This window comes from Musa acuminata, chromosome BXJ3-3 (genome assembly GCF_036884655.1).
Source record: "Musa acuminata AAA Group cultivar baxijiao chromosome BXJ3-3, Cavendish_Baxijiao_AAA, whole genome shotgun sequence".
NCBI classification, from domain to species: Eukaryota; Viridiplantae; Streptophyta; class Magnoliopsida; order Zingiberales; family Musaceae; genus Musa; species Musa acuminata.
The window spans coordinates 9459292-9477017 of NC_088351.1; the positions used below are offsets into that span (position 1 = coordinate 9459292).

General features: G+C 40.9%; 4 protein-coding genes across 5 annotated transcripts; 2 read left to right on the forward strand and 2 right to left on the reverse strand.

Annotated features, from left to right (window-relative positions):
* Window positions 1–139: 139 nt before the first annotated feature.
* Window positions 140–992, forward strand: LOC135632784 (uncharacterized). Its single transcript, XM_065141552.1, has one exon. The coding sequence runs from the start codon at window positions 190–192 to the stop codon at window positions 679–681; it is 492 nt and encodes a 163-aa protein (XP_064997624.1). The 5' UTR covers window positions 140–189; the 3' UTR covers window positions 682–992.
* A 3892-nt stretch (window positions 993–4884) lies between these two features.
* On the reverse strand, window positions 4885–6473 carry LOC135632783 (transcription factor JAMYB-like). The gene is made up of 3 exons (XM_065141551.1): window positions 6298–6473; window positions 5969–6098; window positions 4885–5729 (listed from the first exon to the last, which is right to left on the reverse strand). The coding sequence occupies exons 1-3, from the start codon at window positions 6404–6406 to the stop codon at window positions 5183–5185; spliced, it is 786 nt and encodes a 261-aa protein (XP_064997623.1). The 5' UTR covers window positions 6407–6473; the 3' UTR covers window positions 4885–5182.
* A 2665-nt stretch (window positions 6474–9138) lies between these two features.
* LOC103978017 (psbP domain-containing protein 1, chloroplastic) lies at window positions 9139–11788 on the forward strand. Its single transcript, XM_009393715.3, has 3 exons — window positions 9139–9335; window positions 10315–10733; window positions 11327–11788. The coding sequence occupies exons 1-3, from the start codon at window positions 9182–9184 to the stop codon at window positions 11546–11548; spliced, it is 795 nt and encodes a 264-aa protein (XP_009391990.2). The 5' UTR covers window positions 9139–9181; the 3' UTR covers window positions 11549–11788.
* Window positions 11789–12846: 1058 nt separating this feature from the next.
* On the reverse strand, window positions 12847–17638 carry LOC103978018 (probable boron transporter 2). 2 transcript variants are annotated; one of them, XM_009393717.3, is made up of 13 exons: window positions 17264–17638; window positions 16743–17170; window positions 16514–16596; window positions 16161–16353; window positions 15933–16071; window positions 15257–15422; window positions 14972–15138; window positions 14713–14886; window positions 14511–14606; window positions 14280–14417; window positions 13879–14198; window positions 13521–13788; window positions 12847–13432 (listed from the first exon to the last, which is right to left on the reverse strand). In XM_009393717.3, the coding sequence occupies exons 2-13, from the start codon at window positions 16844–16846 to the stop codon at window positions 13121–13123; spliced, it is 2160 nt and encodes a 719-aa protein (XP_009391992.2). In that variant the 5' UTR covers window positions 16847–17170; window positions 17264–17638; the 3' UTR covers window positions 12847–13120. The 2 variants fall into 2 exon arrangements, with proteins under 2 accessions (XP_009391992.2, XP_064999297.1); XM_065143225.1 differs by having other exon boundaries at window positions 16743–17638.
* Window positions 17639–17726: the final 88 nt, after the last annotated feature.

Here is a 17726-nt window from a genome sequence, read left to right on the forward strand (position 1 = left end):
AATGGGAGGAAGAGAACCAATCAATACTCGAGATGGTGATTGTAATTGTCATAAAGAGGTTTAACACTTGCGTCGATCTGATGTTATTCCGGAAATCCATGAGCCCTGCGTTGTCTATATATCGAGGCATTCCGAGAGCTCCTGCTCGCCGGAACAAGAAGAAGAAGAAGAAGAAGATTTGATCGAGAGATGGCCTTGATCACGGATGACGTCAAAGCCAAGGCTGAGATCTATCATGGCGACGAGATCTGCCAGGAGAAGTCCAAGTTCCTACTGCAGGAGGTGGGCCTCCCCCGCGGTCTGCTCCCCCTGAGGGACATCGTCGAGTGCGGGTACGTGGAGGAGACCGGCTTCGTGTGGCTGAAGCAGAAGCAGAAGGTGGAGCACTGCTTCGAGAAGATAGGGAAGCGGGTGTCGTACTCCCCCGAGATCACCGCCGTGGTGGAGAAGTCCAAGATCAAGAAGCTGACGGGGGTGAAGGCCAAGGAGCTGCTGGTGTGGATCACCCTGGACGAGATCTCCGCCGACGGCCCGCCCGCCGGGAAGCTCACCTTCAAGACCCCGGCCGGGCTCTTCAGGACCTTCCCCGCCTCCGCCTTCGAGATCGAGGGGGAAGGGAGGAAGCAGGCGAAGGTGGCGCCTCCGCCGGACCAATCTTCGCAGGCGGTTTCCCAGAACTGATCTGCCCACCCCCACGACTAGGGTTTGGGTGGTGTGGGAAGTAGAATAAGAGAAGGTAGCCGTGGGGATGGTGCATCTTCTTCTCAGCTTACCTGCTCTCCTATCTAGCAAAGTTAGCTTGCACCCGACAAGGTCATCTGTTGTGGCTGTCGTCTCTTTCTTATGCCCTGTTAGGTGCTGTAAGATGAATGCAGTGTCACCTCTTTGCTGCATTCTCATTCTCTATCAGAAGCTTAATTTCCTTCTCTATACAAACCATCTATGTTGCTTCTCTCGCAAATACTGCAATCATCACAATATTGAAACATCCAGCAGAGATTTGTTTCCTTTGGCCACTCATAATACATCAGTAAACAGAGCAATCTCAAAGGAGATATGTTCTTACAATACACACAAAAGAGAGGCACTCGATTCGTATGAAACACTCCAATTATGGGCGCTTCAATCAAGACTTTGCGAGCTGATAAAGTACATCTTCAACTTGAGCCTAGCATCTTAGGATGGTTAAGATAATTGAAGCAGCAATAGAAAGATTGGTATTATTCCTACAGTACATCCTAATGGCCTCTTATGATGTTATTCCAACCGATTGTTTCAAATGATTGTGTTGTCTCTATCAAAGTAACATTTAAATAGGGGGGGGCTTCTTTCCTGTTCACATGCCCCAATAGGGGGCTGCAATACGAGGAGGAGAGGGAGAGAGGAGAATAAGAGGAGCGTATGGGTCTTTGGTTCCCTCCTATTTATTTATAGAGGCCCCCTCTGTCAACTTAGATCATGTCATATTTGGTATTGGATCTCCATCCAACTACTCAAGCCTCTTAGATTAGTGGATTTCTTCTCAATAATATCTTATTGGCTCTTATTGGATCCTATCCATATGATCCAATAATTCATTGGCTTATTGAATATCCAATAAGATAGGGGCTCCAACGAATATCTCATATCTGAACCTCTACTCGTCGTAATATCGAGCTGGCCGTGAGTCATACATGTCAGAACTCCTTCTTATTCAGTGAATTATTATATCCATAATAATTTACTGGACTCATCGATTGTGGACATACTATGTCACAACGTCGTAGTCCCCAAACGATACAAGGGAATCCAATCATTTGGACTTATCTATCTTCATTTACCGTGTATCGATAGTCCCTCATTCATCTAATACTCTAGAAATCGTATATCGGGTATGGTACTATCAGGCTTATACAGTTTTTACTCGAGTCTTACTCTAATCGGATTCTCCCAGTGAACTCTTTCTCTCTTAATCTGAATGACCATGACTAGAGATTTATCTGAGCAAGAATATATAGGATATTCCTCTTATAACACTGAGAGCAAATCGAACGCGCAGGCGAGGAGTTCCTGCCCGGAAGAGACGACTACACCGTCCCGATCGGACACCGCACCTGACCTCCTCAGCGGGCTCGAAGAACGCCGTACAAGATCCCCGCCCATTCAGACCCGAACCAAGCCATGTTGGCCTCGAGGCCACGGCATAAAGTTGTTTACACTAACACTTTCAATCAAAAAAATCAAAGTAGTATTAAAATAAGAGGTAGACTTAGAACACTTATAAGATATTCATAAATATACACTACCTTACCTCATGAACTATGGTCCTATTTATAAGATATAGTGATAACTACCTCACTCCATCATGTCACCCATGATTAAGTGTAGGCACTACCCCCATAGCTCCTATATCATAGGTCATTACTTTGAACATACATATAACTATCTACAACATAATAACTATCTGGATAACTACCTATGAATCATTTCTTAACACTTTGAGTCAAATTAATTGAAAAGAAAATATAGTATTTCATTTAAGGGGGGTGAAAATCTTATGTTTATGAGTTTTTCATTTTACCGTGACTCTTTTTACAAAATGATTAAAATAATTTTTTATTATATAAAAAATGATGTGAATGACAAGATTGTGATTCTATTAAAAATGCTACAATCGATTTCATTTAGTATTAGATCGATCTGACTCAAAAATCACTTTAATCCAATTGAATTTTAAAGGAAAATTATTTTTAAAATATTTTTGCTATTATATCAAAAAATGATCTGAATCATAATATTATGGTTCTATAAAAAAAACTATAATCAATTTGACTTACTGTTAAACCGATCTAACTCAAAAAATCACTTTAACCCAACTGAATTTTGATAGAAAATTATTTTTTATAGTAAAAGATATTTTGGTCAATTTATAAAGGGAGGGGCAAAATGAAAAGAAAAGGTATTATCTGAAAAACCCATAAATTTGGTTTTAATGAAATTTACTGATTTTAAATTAGATGATCCAAAGTTTGTGTGGACTAAAATGCATGAGATTATATATTAATTCAATTGAAAGAGAGTAGTTGATAGTAGATATTCCTACATCAGTCACAGAGCGATAGCGGATGACCACCAAGGATCCAACGTGGGATGACCTAACAAATGTCCCGTAGGGAGTGAAGCCAACATGATAGATCATGCACGATCAACCTCTCACCATTCGGAACCATATGGGATGGTGCGACATAGTCGACGTCTGGATAGGATAACCTATGCCGTCATGAGCGTACGGATCAATCGCTTGTTCGACCGTGTCGAACAGAACTACGATGAGCATTAATGGCCCATATACCATAAGTATAAATTTCGAACCCCAGAATAGAGAATCAAAGTCTTTTCATCACAAAAATAATTTACTAATTTAATCATCGGAGGAGTCGAGTCAGGAATCTCCCTCCCGACGTCGACCTATCATGTAAGAACGTGATGTAGGAGAGACGATCAATCCCACCTCGGGCCTAAGAGTTAGTCTCTAATCTGACCTCATTCACCTTGCCTCCTTGCCCTAGGAATTCACATGAATGATCCTTTTTTCTTTTTTATAACAGGACCGTATTAATCCTAGAGCCATGGCACAAAGGTATATAATAGTAATATTATGATATACTATCAAAAATATTTATCAACTAAGTTTGTTAATACTTTCAAATATATCAAATGAGATCACAAATTCTCAATCTCTAATACAAATATTTCTGAGTCAAACATATGACGACTACAATACATAGAAAATATGTCGAGTCAAACATATTACGACTACAATACATAGATTGAATATGCAGTGGTCCGGCCGGGTGACCGAACGAGTAGACTCTCGACACCCACGGCACGCTGCCGGCCGGCGAAGACTTCCAAAATGGACAGCTGTGTGGAAACGTCGGAGAGAGGACGGGAAAGACCAACTCGTCGAGAAGGAAAGCAGCAGGGTCGGTGGACTGCCTCCTGTCTACATTTCTCCACCAGTCTCGTTATGATCTCCTTCCTTTTTTTTCCCCTCTAAAAGGACAATAGTCGTCGGTCAACTATTTTCCACAGTGAGCGACCCATCTCGTGTCCACTAGACTGCTGACTTTTTCCTTGTTACGCACGCTGCCATTTGTCAAACATGGTTCTTTCGACCAAGCATTCGTCAAACCTTTGTGAAGAACGCCACTATCTTGAAAGCAATTTATATATTTTATGGTCATAATTACACTATATTTGCTCACAAATTTGATTTGATGAAATTGATTCGATGTAATTTGTTTTTCGAATATTATCACATGGGAAAGACAATAGATGATTGAGTATTGAAAACTTGGATAAGAAAAAAAATATAAGATATTTATATTTTATATTTCACTTACCCGCAATATATATATATATATATATATATATATATATATATATATATATATATATGATGTTATTCTTGTAACAATTAATTTAGTAAGAAAACATTGATGTGGCATATCGATCCAACAGCATGCTCATTGAACACTTACTAAATTTGGTAGATCGAAGATAATAGTACTTTCATTTCGAATATACGTTGATGCTACTACGATAAAATTTTTATAAGATCAAAGTGAGCTTAGTTTAGTCGATAAATACTTTGATAGTTTATCATAATATTTTAGGTTTTAATCTTATTTTCGTCACTTATCCTTTGTAAAAAAAAAAAAAAAAACATAAGCGTATTTGAGAAGTTGCAAAGGCTGGTGTTTTGGATTCATATAGCAATTTCCACCAGCAAAAAAATATCATGATTGTTAGATGACTCTGGTAGCTTTGTCAAATGGATTACGGAAACTAAGAAGCTCATATGTGAATTCTCGTAACATCTGCGAAAGCGAGCAACAGCCGACGCTCAGATGCCGTGCTCTTATTGTTCAAGTATCTATCTCCTCTCCTCACTTGGCTTCATCACATCAAACATATGAAACATATGACTTATCGAATCATCACTGTGGTATGCTAGCTTTTATAGCACTATACCTCACCTACTCCTTCTTCTTCGTGGATCTTTTTTGCCTGCAAATTAGACATATATGCTCTCTCCAGCTGGCAACACTACAATTGTCGGAAGAATATGATGGGATCAGTAATTATAGGGTTGTGTTACAATTGTGATCGAACTAGTACAGTTATTTCAAAGGAGAGATCAGCAATAGGGTTGATAAGATTGAATCTGGTGTTGCATGAACCAGTCGTCTTCCATGCTCCACAAGGACTCACTGCTCAACAAGTCCCCTGACGGCCATCCACCTTGTTCATCGCAACATACGGGAAGAGAAAGGGAATCCGGTGCCCACCCACCCCAACCTTGCATGGTGGTGGAGTGGCAGTCGGCGAAGCACGAGAACGGAGTCGGAAGCGAGTCCTCCGACGGCGACGACTCAACTGTTTCCGGGCCGAGCGTCGCCCGCTCCGGTTGCTTGAGCGGGTGAGAAGGCAGAGGGTCAGCGGCGGCGGTGGCTGTGGCTGTGGCGACGGGGCTGCTGCAGGAGGCAGAGAAAGCGGCGCCGCCGGAAGCCGCTCGGATTCGTTCGAGGAGGCGTGGCATCCACACGTACCGGATTGCGTCTTTGAACGTCGTGCTGTTGACGTCGCAGTGGAGCTGCTTTGCGTGTTTTTGCACTCTGGTCCTCCAGTAGTTCTTTATTTCGTTATCAGTCCTTCCCGGAAGACACTGTGCTATTTTGGACCACCTGCCAGAACACAACATATGATAAGAGGATCGAGCAGATTTAGACTGCCATCAATTGGTTCTTTTTTCGTTCAAGAAAAGAAAATTCTTAGGTTTTAATTCCCCATAAGTGAAGAAGATAACAAAGAAAGAGTTCTTGGAGCCACCGGATCAGCAGTCGCACATATATAACACTGAGACTTCAGACTTTTGTGCATGTTTAGGCTGTTAGAGTTGGACGTGTTAGGTTTGCGTGCTTACCGATTTCCCCAACGAGAGTGGAGGTCGAGGATGAGAAGCTGCTCCTCCGGCGTGATGTTCCCGCGCCGGACATCTGGACGAAGATAGTTGAGCCATCGAAGCCTGCAGCTCTTTCCCGTTCGTTTCAGTCCTGCTCCGAATAAGGACCCGTAAATTTGATCAGTACGTACAGGAAAGGTGTTCTTCCTGCCGTTCTATTTGATCTTTGGTGCAGCAGAGAAAACATTCCATTGACATGAAGCAAGTATTGCTCTTTTGATGACAACTTAAGTACTCTCGACGAAGAAGACAACAAGAAACATGCAGCGCTGTAGATCTGTTCGAGGTACCTGCGCAGCGAGCGAGGGCGTTCCATCTGCCCTCGCCATGTTGGGCGACGTATTTGATGAGCACAAGGTCTTCTTCCGTGGTCCAAGGCCCTCTTCTGATCTCCTCCATCTCCTCCTCACTTTGTGCTGCTTCTGTTGCAGAGGTAAGCAGCCTTTTATAAGCCCCTGTTCCTGTTCCTCCCCCAATTTCATGTGCCTTTGGATCCTTCTATGTGATGGGTACGTAGGAAATAGGAAGTTTGACAGGTAGAAAACTGGAAGAAAGAGATGAGTAAGAGGTGGACGGCGACGTGGATCGATGAAAAGGACGCAATGCTTTTTCTATATGCATAGTGGGAAACGAGACATGTGATGGAAATCCAAGTAGCAGCAGCGAGCTTTGAAGTCTGACTTAGCTTTTCTTGGCCGCTTCCTCTGTTTCCTCTGTTGTCTTCTCAGGCTGGTCACTGGAAACATCACATTGGGTTTTTACGTCAGATGTGGCGGAAATCTAATCCATGTTTGATCGTCATCGCTGATAAGGCCCCTTCTTACCCAAAATTTGCACAAGACAGCAGTAGTACGGCTGCCATTTTAAACACTCTTCTTGTTTACTTGTTGAGCATAGAAATAATTGAGTGACTTCATATGGTTGTCATCACGTAATGTTGAAAGAGATGGGGAGGGAATTGCGGGCATAAAATTGTGCAGCAAGGGACACAGAGTCAAGCATAGATAGCTAAAAGTGACAGAGAGAACATAAAGAAGAGATAAGGACGACCAATCTAAGATAAGGAGTAGCATGGAAAGATGGCTTAGGAAGGGGTAAGCCAATCGAAACCTTTGGTTTATGATTGGGTACTGTTAGACAATGTTTGATCGTGATAAATGTTGATTGCATTTATCAAGACAGGCATTGCATACAGAGTTTATGAAGCCGCTCAACTCATTCCCCAAGCAAAAGTATCAGAGATGAAAGAGGCCACCATATTTCATCAAGCCTGGCGGAAACCTAAGATAAAAAAGAAGAAGAAAGAAGGAATTATAATTTAATATTGACTTTGACACCCAAGTTGTTTATGGAAAGCTTCCTTATTAGAATTTACTCAATCATGAAAGGTTCTAATCTTGATTCAATCCTGGTCAATAACACGAGCTTGATGGCTCCAAGTCAAGACCTCAAAGAACTCCTCTTTTTCCTCTTTGATGAAACTATAGCTTTGGTGGAGAAAGTCCAAAAGTGGGGTTAGAGAGGAGAATACCTTCAAACCATGATTCCTAATGACAAGATAAAGGTTATCTAGTCCAAGCTTTCTAGAAAAAGCATCTCTTGGTGGGTGTAAAGGCAAACACAGCTTCTCTTACAGCAAGTAAAAATTTCTTCCTTAAATGAAACAGTAAATGATCTATGCAAAGTGGTATGCTCAAACAACATGAAAGTGCATGAGATTGGACTTCTGATGCCATAGCAGGAGACAGCAGCAAAATTCCGTCAAAAGAGAGGCCGGGGTTTCCGGATCCTACCACTGATCCACAAGCCTCCTTTTCATGCTAACTTACGTCACATGTTCGAGTGGATGATATGCTTCATTGACCTAAGCATTATTTCAGTCCCTCTTTCCAATCCGCCGTCTGCTCTTCCTTCTTTCCTCTCCAATCTTTTGACCTGCGAAGCTACCAAAGCTGTGCTTACAAGTAGTAGCACGCACGAAGAAGAAGAAGAAGAAGAAGAAGAGAGGAGTCCTCAAACAAGGCAGCAGTCATTGTACGCTCTAACGAGAACTTGTGGTCGCGGAGGTGACGGAGGAAGGTGGGAGGAAGACCACAAGTCGTAGGTAGGTGGACAGATCAAGCAGCACGTCTTGGAAAAATGCGGCAAGAAGAGTACTCTCCTGGTGTCCTCTTGCGGCCTGGGAAGTCGCAGAGTCGTGTGTAGGCACCGCCGCGGCAAAGGTAGGTGGCTCAGCCAGCACACTTGTATTCATACAGATTAACATACACCCATGCATGGTTTCGTCAACGCTGGCCATGGTGGAGGAAGACAAGTCGATGACAGGGACGTAGACGGACCAGTCGGAGAGGGTGGATGGAGAAATGGAGATGGAAAGCTGAGGAAAGGCTTCGAGTCTTTTGCGTGTCAACAGCAGTGGCAACCATCACGCGTGATGTAGACTTACTCCCCGAGCTTGATGTTTGGCCTTCAGAGTGTGTGTTAGTGGCCGTAATCTAAACCTACCCGGCAATAATATCTGCATGTGTCCTCGTGTTAGACAGTGATAATTGATATGTTAATAGCATTAAGAGGCTATTTTGATATATTATTTATTATGTACTCTTGTATATATAACACAAAAACACAACTATTAAATTATACATTAAAATGGTTTTAATATAAGGATAATTTTTAATATGACTATGACTATGGAGTGATTCAAAAGTTCCTTTTCTTTTGTGTGTTATTGAGATTCTAGAAGGAAAAATATTTTCATCAATGATTGTTATAAACAGGACAAATAAAGTTTTTTTTTATTTTTCAGGTGCTTTAAAGTCAACCTAATGAAGTTAGACCAGTAGGTCCCTTAGCATTGCTAAATATGCAATTATGCCCTTTAAAATGTGTAAATATCTGTTATTTATATCATGCATATTAATCTAAAAATTATAACATGTATAAAACCAATTAGTTCAATATTCGTGATATTATAAGTTGTGTAAATTTACATTCCTCCCAATTGGAACAGCCCAACCCAATGGCACTCAATTGGACTGTAGCCCACTGATTACGGCCCAAAGTAGAAGTGGGCTCGACAGCCCAAATTTTGTTGTTGAGTTGGCGTCGAGCTCACTCCAATCGACAATACGAAGCCTATCCTCTCTCTCTCTCTCTCTCTCTGCGCGCATCCCGATGGCCGCATCCATCGCCGTGATGGGTTCGATCTCTGCCCCTCGGCTTTCTTCCCGAACCCGGCGGTCGGCCGTGCCTCCTGTCTCGGCGTCGACGAGCACGAGGAACGAGAACGGCAGCAGCCCCTCCTGCCGCCACCACTCCATCGCCGCACGTAACCCCGCCCTCTCGATTGTTTTGTAGTTTCCCGTTGTTGCCTTGCCAATGCGGATGAAAACCTTAATTGCATCAGGACTGCAACCGCAGTGTAATTTAGGGTTCAAAGTCCGAAATTTTCTATCTGTTTGCTCGGCTCAATAGATACTTATTTGATATGAATTCTCTCAAAAAGATTTTTTGAATTTGTTGGAATTATAACTAGTTGGAGTTTTTAGATTCAGTAGCTGGTATTATTATGTATGTGGAATCATTTGGAGAAATGTGCTCTCGGGGAGCCAGTGGAACGAATAGGGAGATAAAGGTCTTGTCTTTAGGCTGAACATTTATGTTCAATTTTAATGTAGAAAGAATGGGTAATTTTGATGTTGAAAAGAGCCTTTGTTTTAAATTTGCATGCAAATATAGGGGGTTGCGGGTATTCGGGGTAGAAGAATGCATACTGAATGGGGAACATTGTATTTCTTGTTTGCTTCAATGGGGAACAAGATCCATATAACAGGTCATAAATAGTTGGAGCATTATAACTTCTTGAAGTTGAGGTTTTCTATTGATAGGGTCTCCTTCTAGTCCTTTTCTTCTTCTTGGGGCATAGGGCTTCATTTGAAGAGGAGTTGTCCATGACTTGGACCCACAATATGATGAGTATTCTTATGCATACAGGATGAATATTTGCTTGGTAGACTTATGGACCAAAAAGTAAGTGGATTGCTTCCATTGATGACACAGTGGGATGCATACTGCCAGATCTTTTTCTGATTAAATGATAACATTTACCTTGGTACCAGTTGCACTAGCATTCTAGGTTAGTTTTATTGAATTAGTAACTGTTGTTAGATGCTAAATTGCAGTTTAGTGTAACATGATTCATTGGATTGAGGATATGATATGCTTTTACTTATGCTATGATCTGCACCTTCCTGCAAACATTTTATTTTTTCTGCATATCTTATTCTTGTCAACTAAAATGTGCACAGTTACCAGGAGAGATGTCATGGCTTCTGTGTTGTCGAGTTTTGTATTCTCACAATTGGGATCATGTGAAGATACCTTAGCTGAGCCATCAGTTGGATTCAGAGAGTATATAGATACATTTGATGGCTATACATTTCTCTATCCACAAAATTGGATCCAAGTTAGAGGATCTGGAGCAGACATATTTTTCAGGGACCCTTTTGTTCTTGATGAGAATTTATCTGTGGAGTTGTCTTCTCCTTCATCCTCAAGATATAAAAGTGTCGAAGATTTGGGGACACCGCAAGAGGCTGCCAATAAGGTTCTCAAGCAGTATTTAACCGAATTCATGTCTACCAGACTAGGAGTTCGGCGTGAATCAAACATTCTATCAGCATCATCAAGGATTGCTGATGATGGTAGGCTCTACTATCAAGTTGAGGTAAGTTTTCCACCCCTTGCATGAAACCTTCTGTTGGGTTCATGGCAAATGGAAAGGGTTAAAATCAATTAATAAGCTTTATCTGCAAGGTTCTGGTCCACTAGATTGTAGATTAAAGAAGCTTTAAACTTTTAGGTGATGGGATTCCGATTTTATATTAAAACTAGGATAAACATCCCATAGAATTTCTTGCCTAGTCTTCTTTTAATTTCAGTGCTTTTGTATTTTTAGAATAGCATGATGTCACCATTTCCTATGGTCACTTGTGTACTTGAAGAGTTTTAAGTCCTAGATATTCGATAATTCAATGCCAAGTAGCTCTGTGCCACCTACATATATGCTTGGTATTGATCATTATTGGATTGCATCATCATCTTTTGTAGGTTAAGGATGAAATTGCTAACTAGACATGAACCCAAACTTGAATAGGATCATGTGTTTCTGCTTGCACTACATAGTGTGTTAACACAGTTGCATGTAGATTTACATCCCCGTGAAATTATGCTCCATTTGGTTACGCTACTAAATACTCAATCTTCATACACTGTCAAGCGAAGTTTTTCTCTCCATATCTTACCTTCTTTCTATTGCAGGTAAACATTAAATCATATGCAAGCAACAATGAGTTGGCTGTTATGCCACAGGACAGGATACAACGACTTGAATGGGACAGGCGTTACTTATCAGTTCTTGGTGTTGAGAATAACCAGCTGTATGAGTTGAGGCTGCAGACCCCTGAAAATGTGTTTCTTGAGGAAGAAAAGGATCTACGAGACGTCATGGACTCCTTCAGAGTGGTCAAGGCAGTGAACTAAGCAACATTGCCTGCAACAGTGTATGGGAGTTGCTGAGGCTTTTTTTCCATCTGGTCCACTGTAATATTTATTCGTTCTCAAGCCCAACCAAAGAATTGAAATCTGTTCTCCTTGCGTACATTGTTCAGAGATCCAAATTTTGAACGATTGCAAATAGGAGAATGGGGTTCTTGAAAGAAAGCTGTGTGGTTTCTTTGTCACAGAGACAATTTTAAAAGAATAAATATTTGTGGTGAACAACTCGAGAGGGTTTTCTTTTTCTTCGTCATCTGAAATGAAACCACAACCATTACTTTTCAGCACTCCTTATCATATGTCGTCTTGCTTAGCTTTCACAAACTTTGGTTGCTGGTGCAGGATGGATTTATAGACATCCTTGCATCGGTGGCAGCAGCATTTGCTGTCAGTTTCCAACTTTCAGATGCTCATGAACTCTTTGCCGATGGAGCTCAATCTGGGAGTGTCTGTCAGTAGCTGAGATCATATCAGAATGGAAGAATTAGTCCCAGATTTCTTAAAATTAGTAGTTTCATGTGATCTATTAGACTTGTAATTCTTTGAAGCATGGCTTTGTGCACTATGATCATCTATATGGCAGCAAGAGAATGTGCAGAATCCAATCTACTTTGGCTTTTTGAAAAGATGCTCAACCTCTTTAGGTTGGATGTTGCTCTTTCCATTCTCTTTTCTTTATTTTTAGATGTTGACTTCAGGCTTTTAGTATTCCTTTATGTGACATTTAACAGTCCTAAAAACTTTTGAGATGCAATCTTTCTCTCAACAAGATGATGCTACTCTACGACTCATTAATTATATCTTTCTCTCAACTTGGATCTCCTTCTGTTTCAGAAGAGAAAAAACTCAAAAAAGCTCTGCATGTGAACAAAACAAAAGTAGCGAGCACTTCCCTTGAAACATGCACCCCTTTTGACTGCTTTCTCACAACCAAACATGTGAAATCGGCAAGAGAATCTTGAATGAGTGTAAAAGACACCAGCTCTTTATAATGAAATAATAATAATAATAAATCAACACTTAATGTTGCAGCTACTCCAATCCTCTCATGGACACATCAAATTATCTGGTTGTCGTCTCCCCTTCGTATGGTTGATACCATAATAGACACCTTGGAGCAATCGTCAATGTTGCATTCATGTGGTTGATTACAGGCAGTGATTAAATCACAGGCAGAATCCGAGTTCAAATACTGCTGATCATATCAGAATTTAGCATTTACACTATAAGCATGGGCTTTCTGCATGTCTGCACCTCAAATAAGGAACTGAACACCATAAATATACAGGTTCAAGTTTCCCGGCCAATGTAGATTTCAATAATATCATACTCAAATGTCAAGAAATACAAACAAACCAAGCGAAAAAAAAAGAAAAAGAAAAAATGGATGGATGGTAATAGGCTTTCATCTTAAGTAGACATGTAGGAGGATCTTAAAAGTTCTGAGGCTACAACAACTGCCACAAAGAAATGAACATAAAATAGAAACAGATTTTATCTTTGGCACGGTTATTATCTATCTGAACATGTTAGGAAACTGATATAACCTGCCCAGAACTACTTTGATGGGGAATCCCGAGCACCTTCTCTGAGTTTGGATGGTCCAACCTCTCCAGTTCTCGGACTGATTGGCCCTCGTCCCCCAAGCCGAGGACTATGATCCTGCCTCAGTTCATTCAATCTAGGACTGTAGGCTTTGTCTGACAACCAGGGACTGGTTTTACCCCTTATGTCGTTTGTTGGGGTTCCGCTTGAACTAGTTAGTTTGGGGCTATTCATATGTTTAATCTCACCTCGGCTTCTGGTGACTATGTCATCCAGGACCTCCCCACTCTCTGCAAAGGAGCATCCCTTGGCAATGTCGATCTCCTGCTCAAAGAAAAAGTGGCATGGTCAAATACAGAAATCTACAACCAAAAACATATATCAGTATCAAAATATGAGTCGATGAACATACCGCTGCCAGGTTATATGCTAAGGGTGGTGATTCTTCATACTCTGCTGCATCTAGATCAGTAAGGTGTGCTCCTTTGAAGAGCTTTGGGAGAAAGTATTGTCTTACAGGAACTAAAAGCATGATCATTAGTGGAAAAAGGACACCAGCTATAGGAATCCATGTTATTCCAAAGCAGACAAGCAAGTAAATTGTCTGGAAGAGAGTAAAGAAAGTGATTGTCTTGAAAGGCACGGTCTCGACGAAGGTTGCATGTTGCTCTTCAAGCACTCTGTTAGACAGAAATTTGTTACGAATATATAAAACAGCAATAGGCATATCATTAGATGAGATTAAATAACAGTGCTAACAAGAGACTCACTTGAATCTTCTACTTGGTGCAGTGAAAAGCAGGAGAATCCTTTCCCAGAACTGGTTTCCTGGTAAGCTTTCTATGGCCATGAAAGCAAAATATCCCCATAGAACAGATGTTGGGATTTTCCGGAGGAATGGCAATGCTCCAACGCACCCTCCAACCATCATAGCCTGAAGCAAATTGCTTAGACGCTGCTCTTTAACCTCAACTGGTAGAAGATCGTCAATTTCCTTTTCGATATCAAATACCGTCTCATCCACTGGTGCATCAAAATTTCCCATACTTGAAGCAAGTTGGACAGTCGAGTCTTTTAGCTCCAACAATCCCTGCATGATCAATTAATTGCAATCAATAGGTCAATCCAGGTCTGGTCACTCTTAATAGCAACAAAGTGTGGCTTCTCATACTCGAGCAGATGACTCTTGGTAAATTAAAGGGGTCTGCATTTGCCGATAAGCATCTTGCATGTTACCATACAGTTGGCTCAAGCTTGAATTTTGGCTCATACTTTGGCGTGCAGTGGCTACCAGTCGACTTCGAAGAAGCTGAGGAGAACTAAATTATAAGAAAGTTGGCAATGAATAGATAAAATTACAATTTAAAAACTCCTAAGAAGTTGCAGAAATTCTGCAGCTTACTTGATGTTTGAGAGTGGCCAGACTCTTTGTGTGCATTGGCGACTGTGGGATGACTCCATTAGATGGAGGAATTCCAATAAGTCCACATAATAAAGTCTGCCGTCCAAAAGCAAAAATATTTTTTTAAACAAGAAGCTGAGATCTATGGTGTTTCTTTACATGGAAAATAGAAGCAACATAGAAAGTGGTGGAGACAATATACCAAGAAGCCCAATAGCAGTAGATCATAATGAAATGATGCTGGCTTTCTTAAATTAAACTCCTTCTGTTGAGCAAGTTGAGATGCTACACTGTGATCAAAATAATATAGGACTGCTATCATCGTAGCTGGTATGAAAGCTCCAAGAATGTAGAGAAAGGGCACATTGAGCATCTCCTGCAAGTATAAATATGCAGGAAATGATAAATAATGACAGTAAACACTTGATTCATGTTTGTCTACAAGCGATAAACATATATACCTTGATCACTGTCCAATTCTCGTATGCTCCAGGTGACCAAGGGTTTGGGCTAAAAAGGCGTCTAGGGATTCCTTTTGGAACACTACTAGTAGGAATATAAGATACTCCTGTCCAGACAAGGACCATGAGGGGCACCCCATAATCTGCAATAAGGCCTCTTAACCAACCTGCAAGTTCAAAATGTCTTAGGAAATGAGGCCAACTCCAGCCGCTCAAGAGGCAAGATCCTTGCACATACAAGAAGAAAACAAGCTATATAATATTTGGTCCAATTGTCATGCATACCAGTTCCATAGCGCCACGATCGTGCCTTCCTACTTCTTAGTGCGGTGAATAGAAGGCCAAATGACAGAACCAGAGCAAACATTCCATTAGCAAATCTCCAAGATGGAATGAATTCTAGCGCCTTTGGGTTCTCTCTTTCGGGTATGCGGAACTCATCAACAAGCCCCTAGAGCAAAAGTACATTAAATTCTTATTGTACGGGAACATTCTTGGCATAAAAAGTACTCATACAATGTTTTCTAATGGTAATAATTTCATCTTAAAGTCATCAAACACCAGAAAAAATGCAGAGCCAATACTTTCATAAAATATATTAAATTGCATAGCTGATGTTATTGATGGATGTTTCATGCCGAAACCTTTTCTACTTATTGAGGGAGGGAATGAGGGAGGGATGTCAAAACAGCTTTCACTTACAGAATTTGTTTTTTAATCTCAATATTATCTTTCTTGTTCACAGAGGGTCTTTGTATAACGATATGGTTTATTTCTTTGCCTCATCTTAAATAACGAAAATCAAGTATTGCTTATCATTATTGTTTAAATAAGGAAAGATAAAAAGTTGGTGAAACTAGGACCACTAAATAGTATATTTAGTATCTAGTCTGCAGATTACACTACCTAGCATGTCCAGTACTAGGTCTACTTCAATAGTACAAGATCTTTGAATTCTTACCTTAATAGCCTGTTGCATAAAGAGCATGGCTATCAGCAAACCGAAAAGCTCTCCAGCTAAACGAGTAAATCGATTGATGATAGAACATGCACCTAAGATTGCCAGTAAAAATAGCAAGAAGGAAGTCCAGACACACACCCTGTAATGTTAAACAAGAACACTGATGCCTGATCATAGAATTTAAACAACCTATGCATTCATTTAATCTCGAGAACAAAAATTTCTTACCATCCACTCCATGCCAGAAACAAGTTTCGACCCAAATCTGCCCTATCCTTAGCAAAGTTAAACATGAACGTGTACATAAGTACTGTGGGTTCTGCAACTCCAAGAATCAGCAAAGGTTGACCTCCGATGATTGAGTGTACAATTCCACACAGTGCAGTTGATGCTAAAGTCTGCACTGCTGTCAGAACACCATCTGCCAGAACCAAGATGCAGTATTGGTTTTTAAAAGCCGGTGACTATGAGATCTATATATGATCATATAATTTTTTTGATGTTTCACCTGTAACAACTTCAGAAAGAAAGGGAAAAAAAAAAAAAGGAACAAAGAACAGTTGAAGAATTTAGTCTCTTACCAGTACTTCTTTCCAATTGCTCTCCAAATGAAATAACAGGGATTGCAGATGCGAAGAATATATAAGTAGTTGGAGCCAGAATCCTGAAATTCATGAACATGGACATATAACGTTGAAATCAGTGATGAATGCAATCTAAAGCCTAAAGCTTCACCAAATACATTGAAAACAGGATTTTAACCATGAATCATTTATGAAACAACATAATCTTGCATGATACAGTCATCACCTGATGCCTGCCCGGAAACCACCAGTCCAGTCTTGCTTGTAACACTTCAATCTTCCTTGAAGGTCATTCTTGATCCCACGAAAAGGCACAAAAGTTTCCTCCATGCTTATTTTGACTCGGATGAAAGAATGATCTTTCTTAAGTGATTTTCGAACAAAGAGGAAAGGAAACAGGTAACGAAGCCTCCCACCAGGTGGCAGATGTGAACCAACAAAAATATAAGAGGGCTAAATTTACATGGTTTCAGCAGCGAACGATCAACACAGAGTCCTTTTTCTCTCCTGACACAGGATCTACATAATAATACTAAGGTGGTTCAAAGATCTGATGCGAAAATTCCAGGGTCTGATGTGAAAAATGTCTCGGGAAGCTTGGCCAAGAGAGATTTACATCATACAGGTGCTTCCAGAGTCGGGAAAACAGATCGGCTACATAAGGAAGGAGCAAAGAACTCAAAGTCTCAACTGAAGAATGAGCAATGCCTCTTCTTATAGTGAAAGAACAACATGAACCAAACTCACAAATCTGAGAGGGTGGGTTTCAGATTCCAAACCATGACACACTGAATCAGTTGCAGAAGCAAACGACCTCAGTTAACAACGCCCAGCAGCGGCAATACTAAGGGCACAGAGAGGAGGCCACCCTTTCGGATTGCAGTAGGCGACTACCGTCCAAATATGCAGCAGAGGGATACTGAGAATGCCCGAGAGGAGTTCAAATAAATAAGGGAGGAGAGGGCTAAGAAGTGAAATGAGCAAATAGTAGTGAGCAATGTGGTCAATGGAAGCAGAGTGTGAACATCACTATCAATGCCTAAAAGCTTCTTCCAATATTATTATAACTTCAAAATGAGCTCAAATGCTGGCGAGAAGACTGCATACAGAGAAAACTAGGGATGGTAATGTGCAAAAAAGGCCAGGAGTACATACCGGAGAGAATGGAGGTGTGGGAGGGGAGGAGGTGGTGGATCCCTCCTCCTCCTCC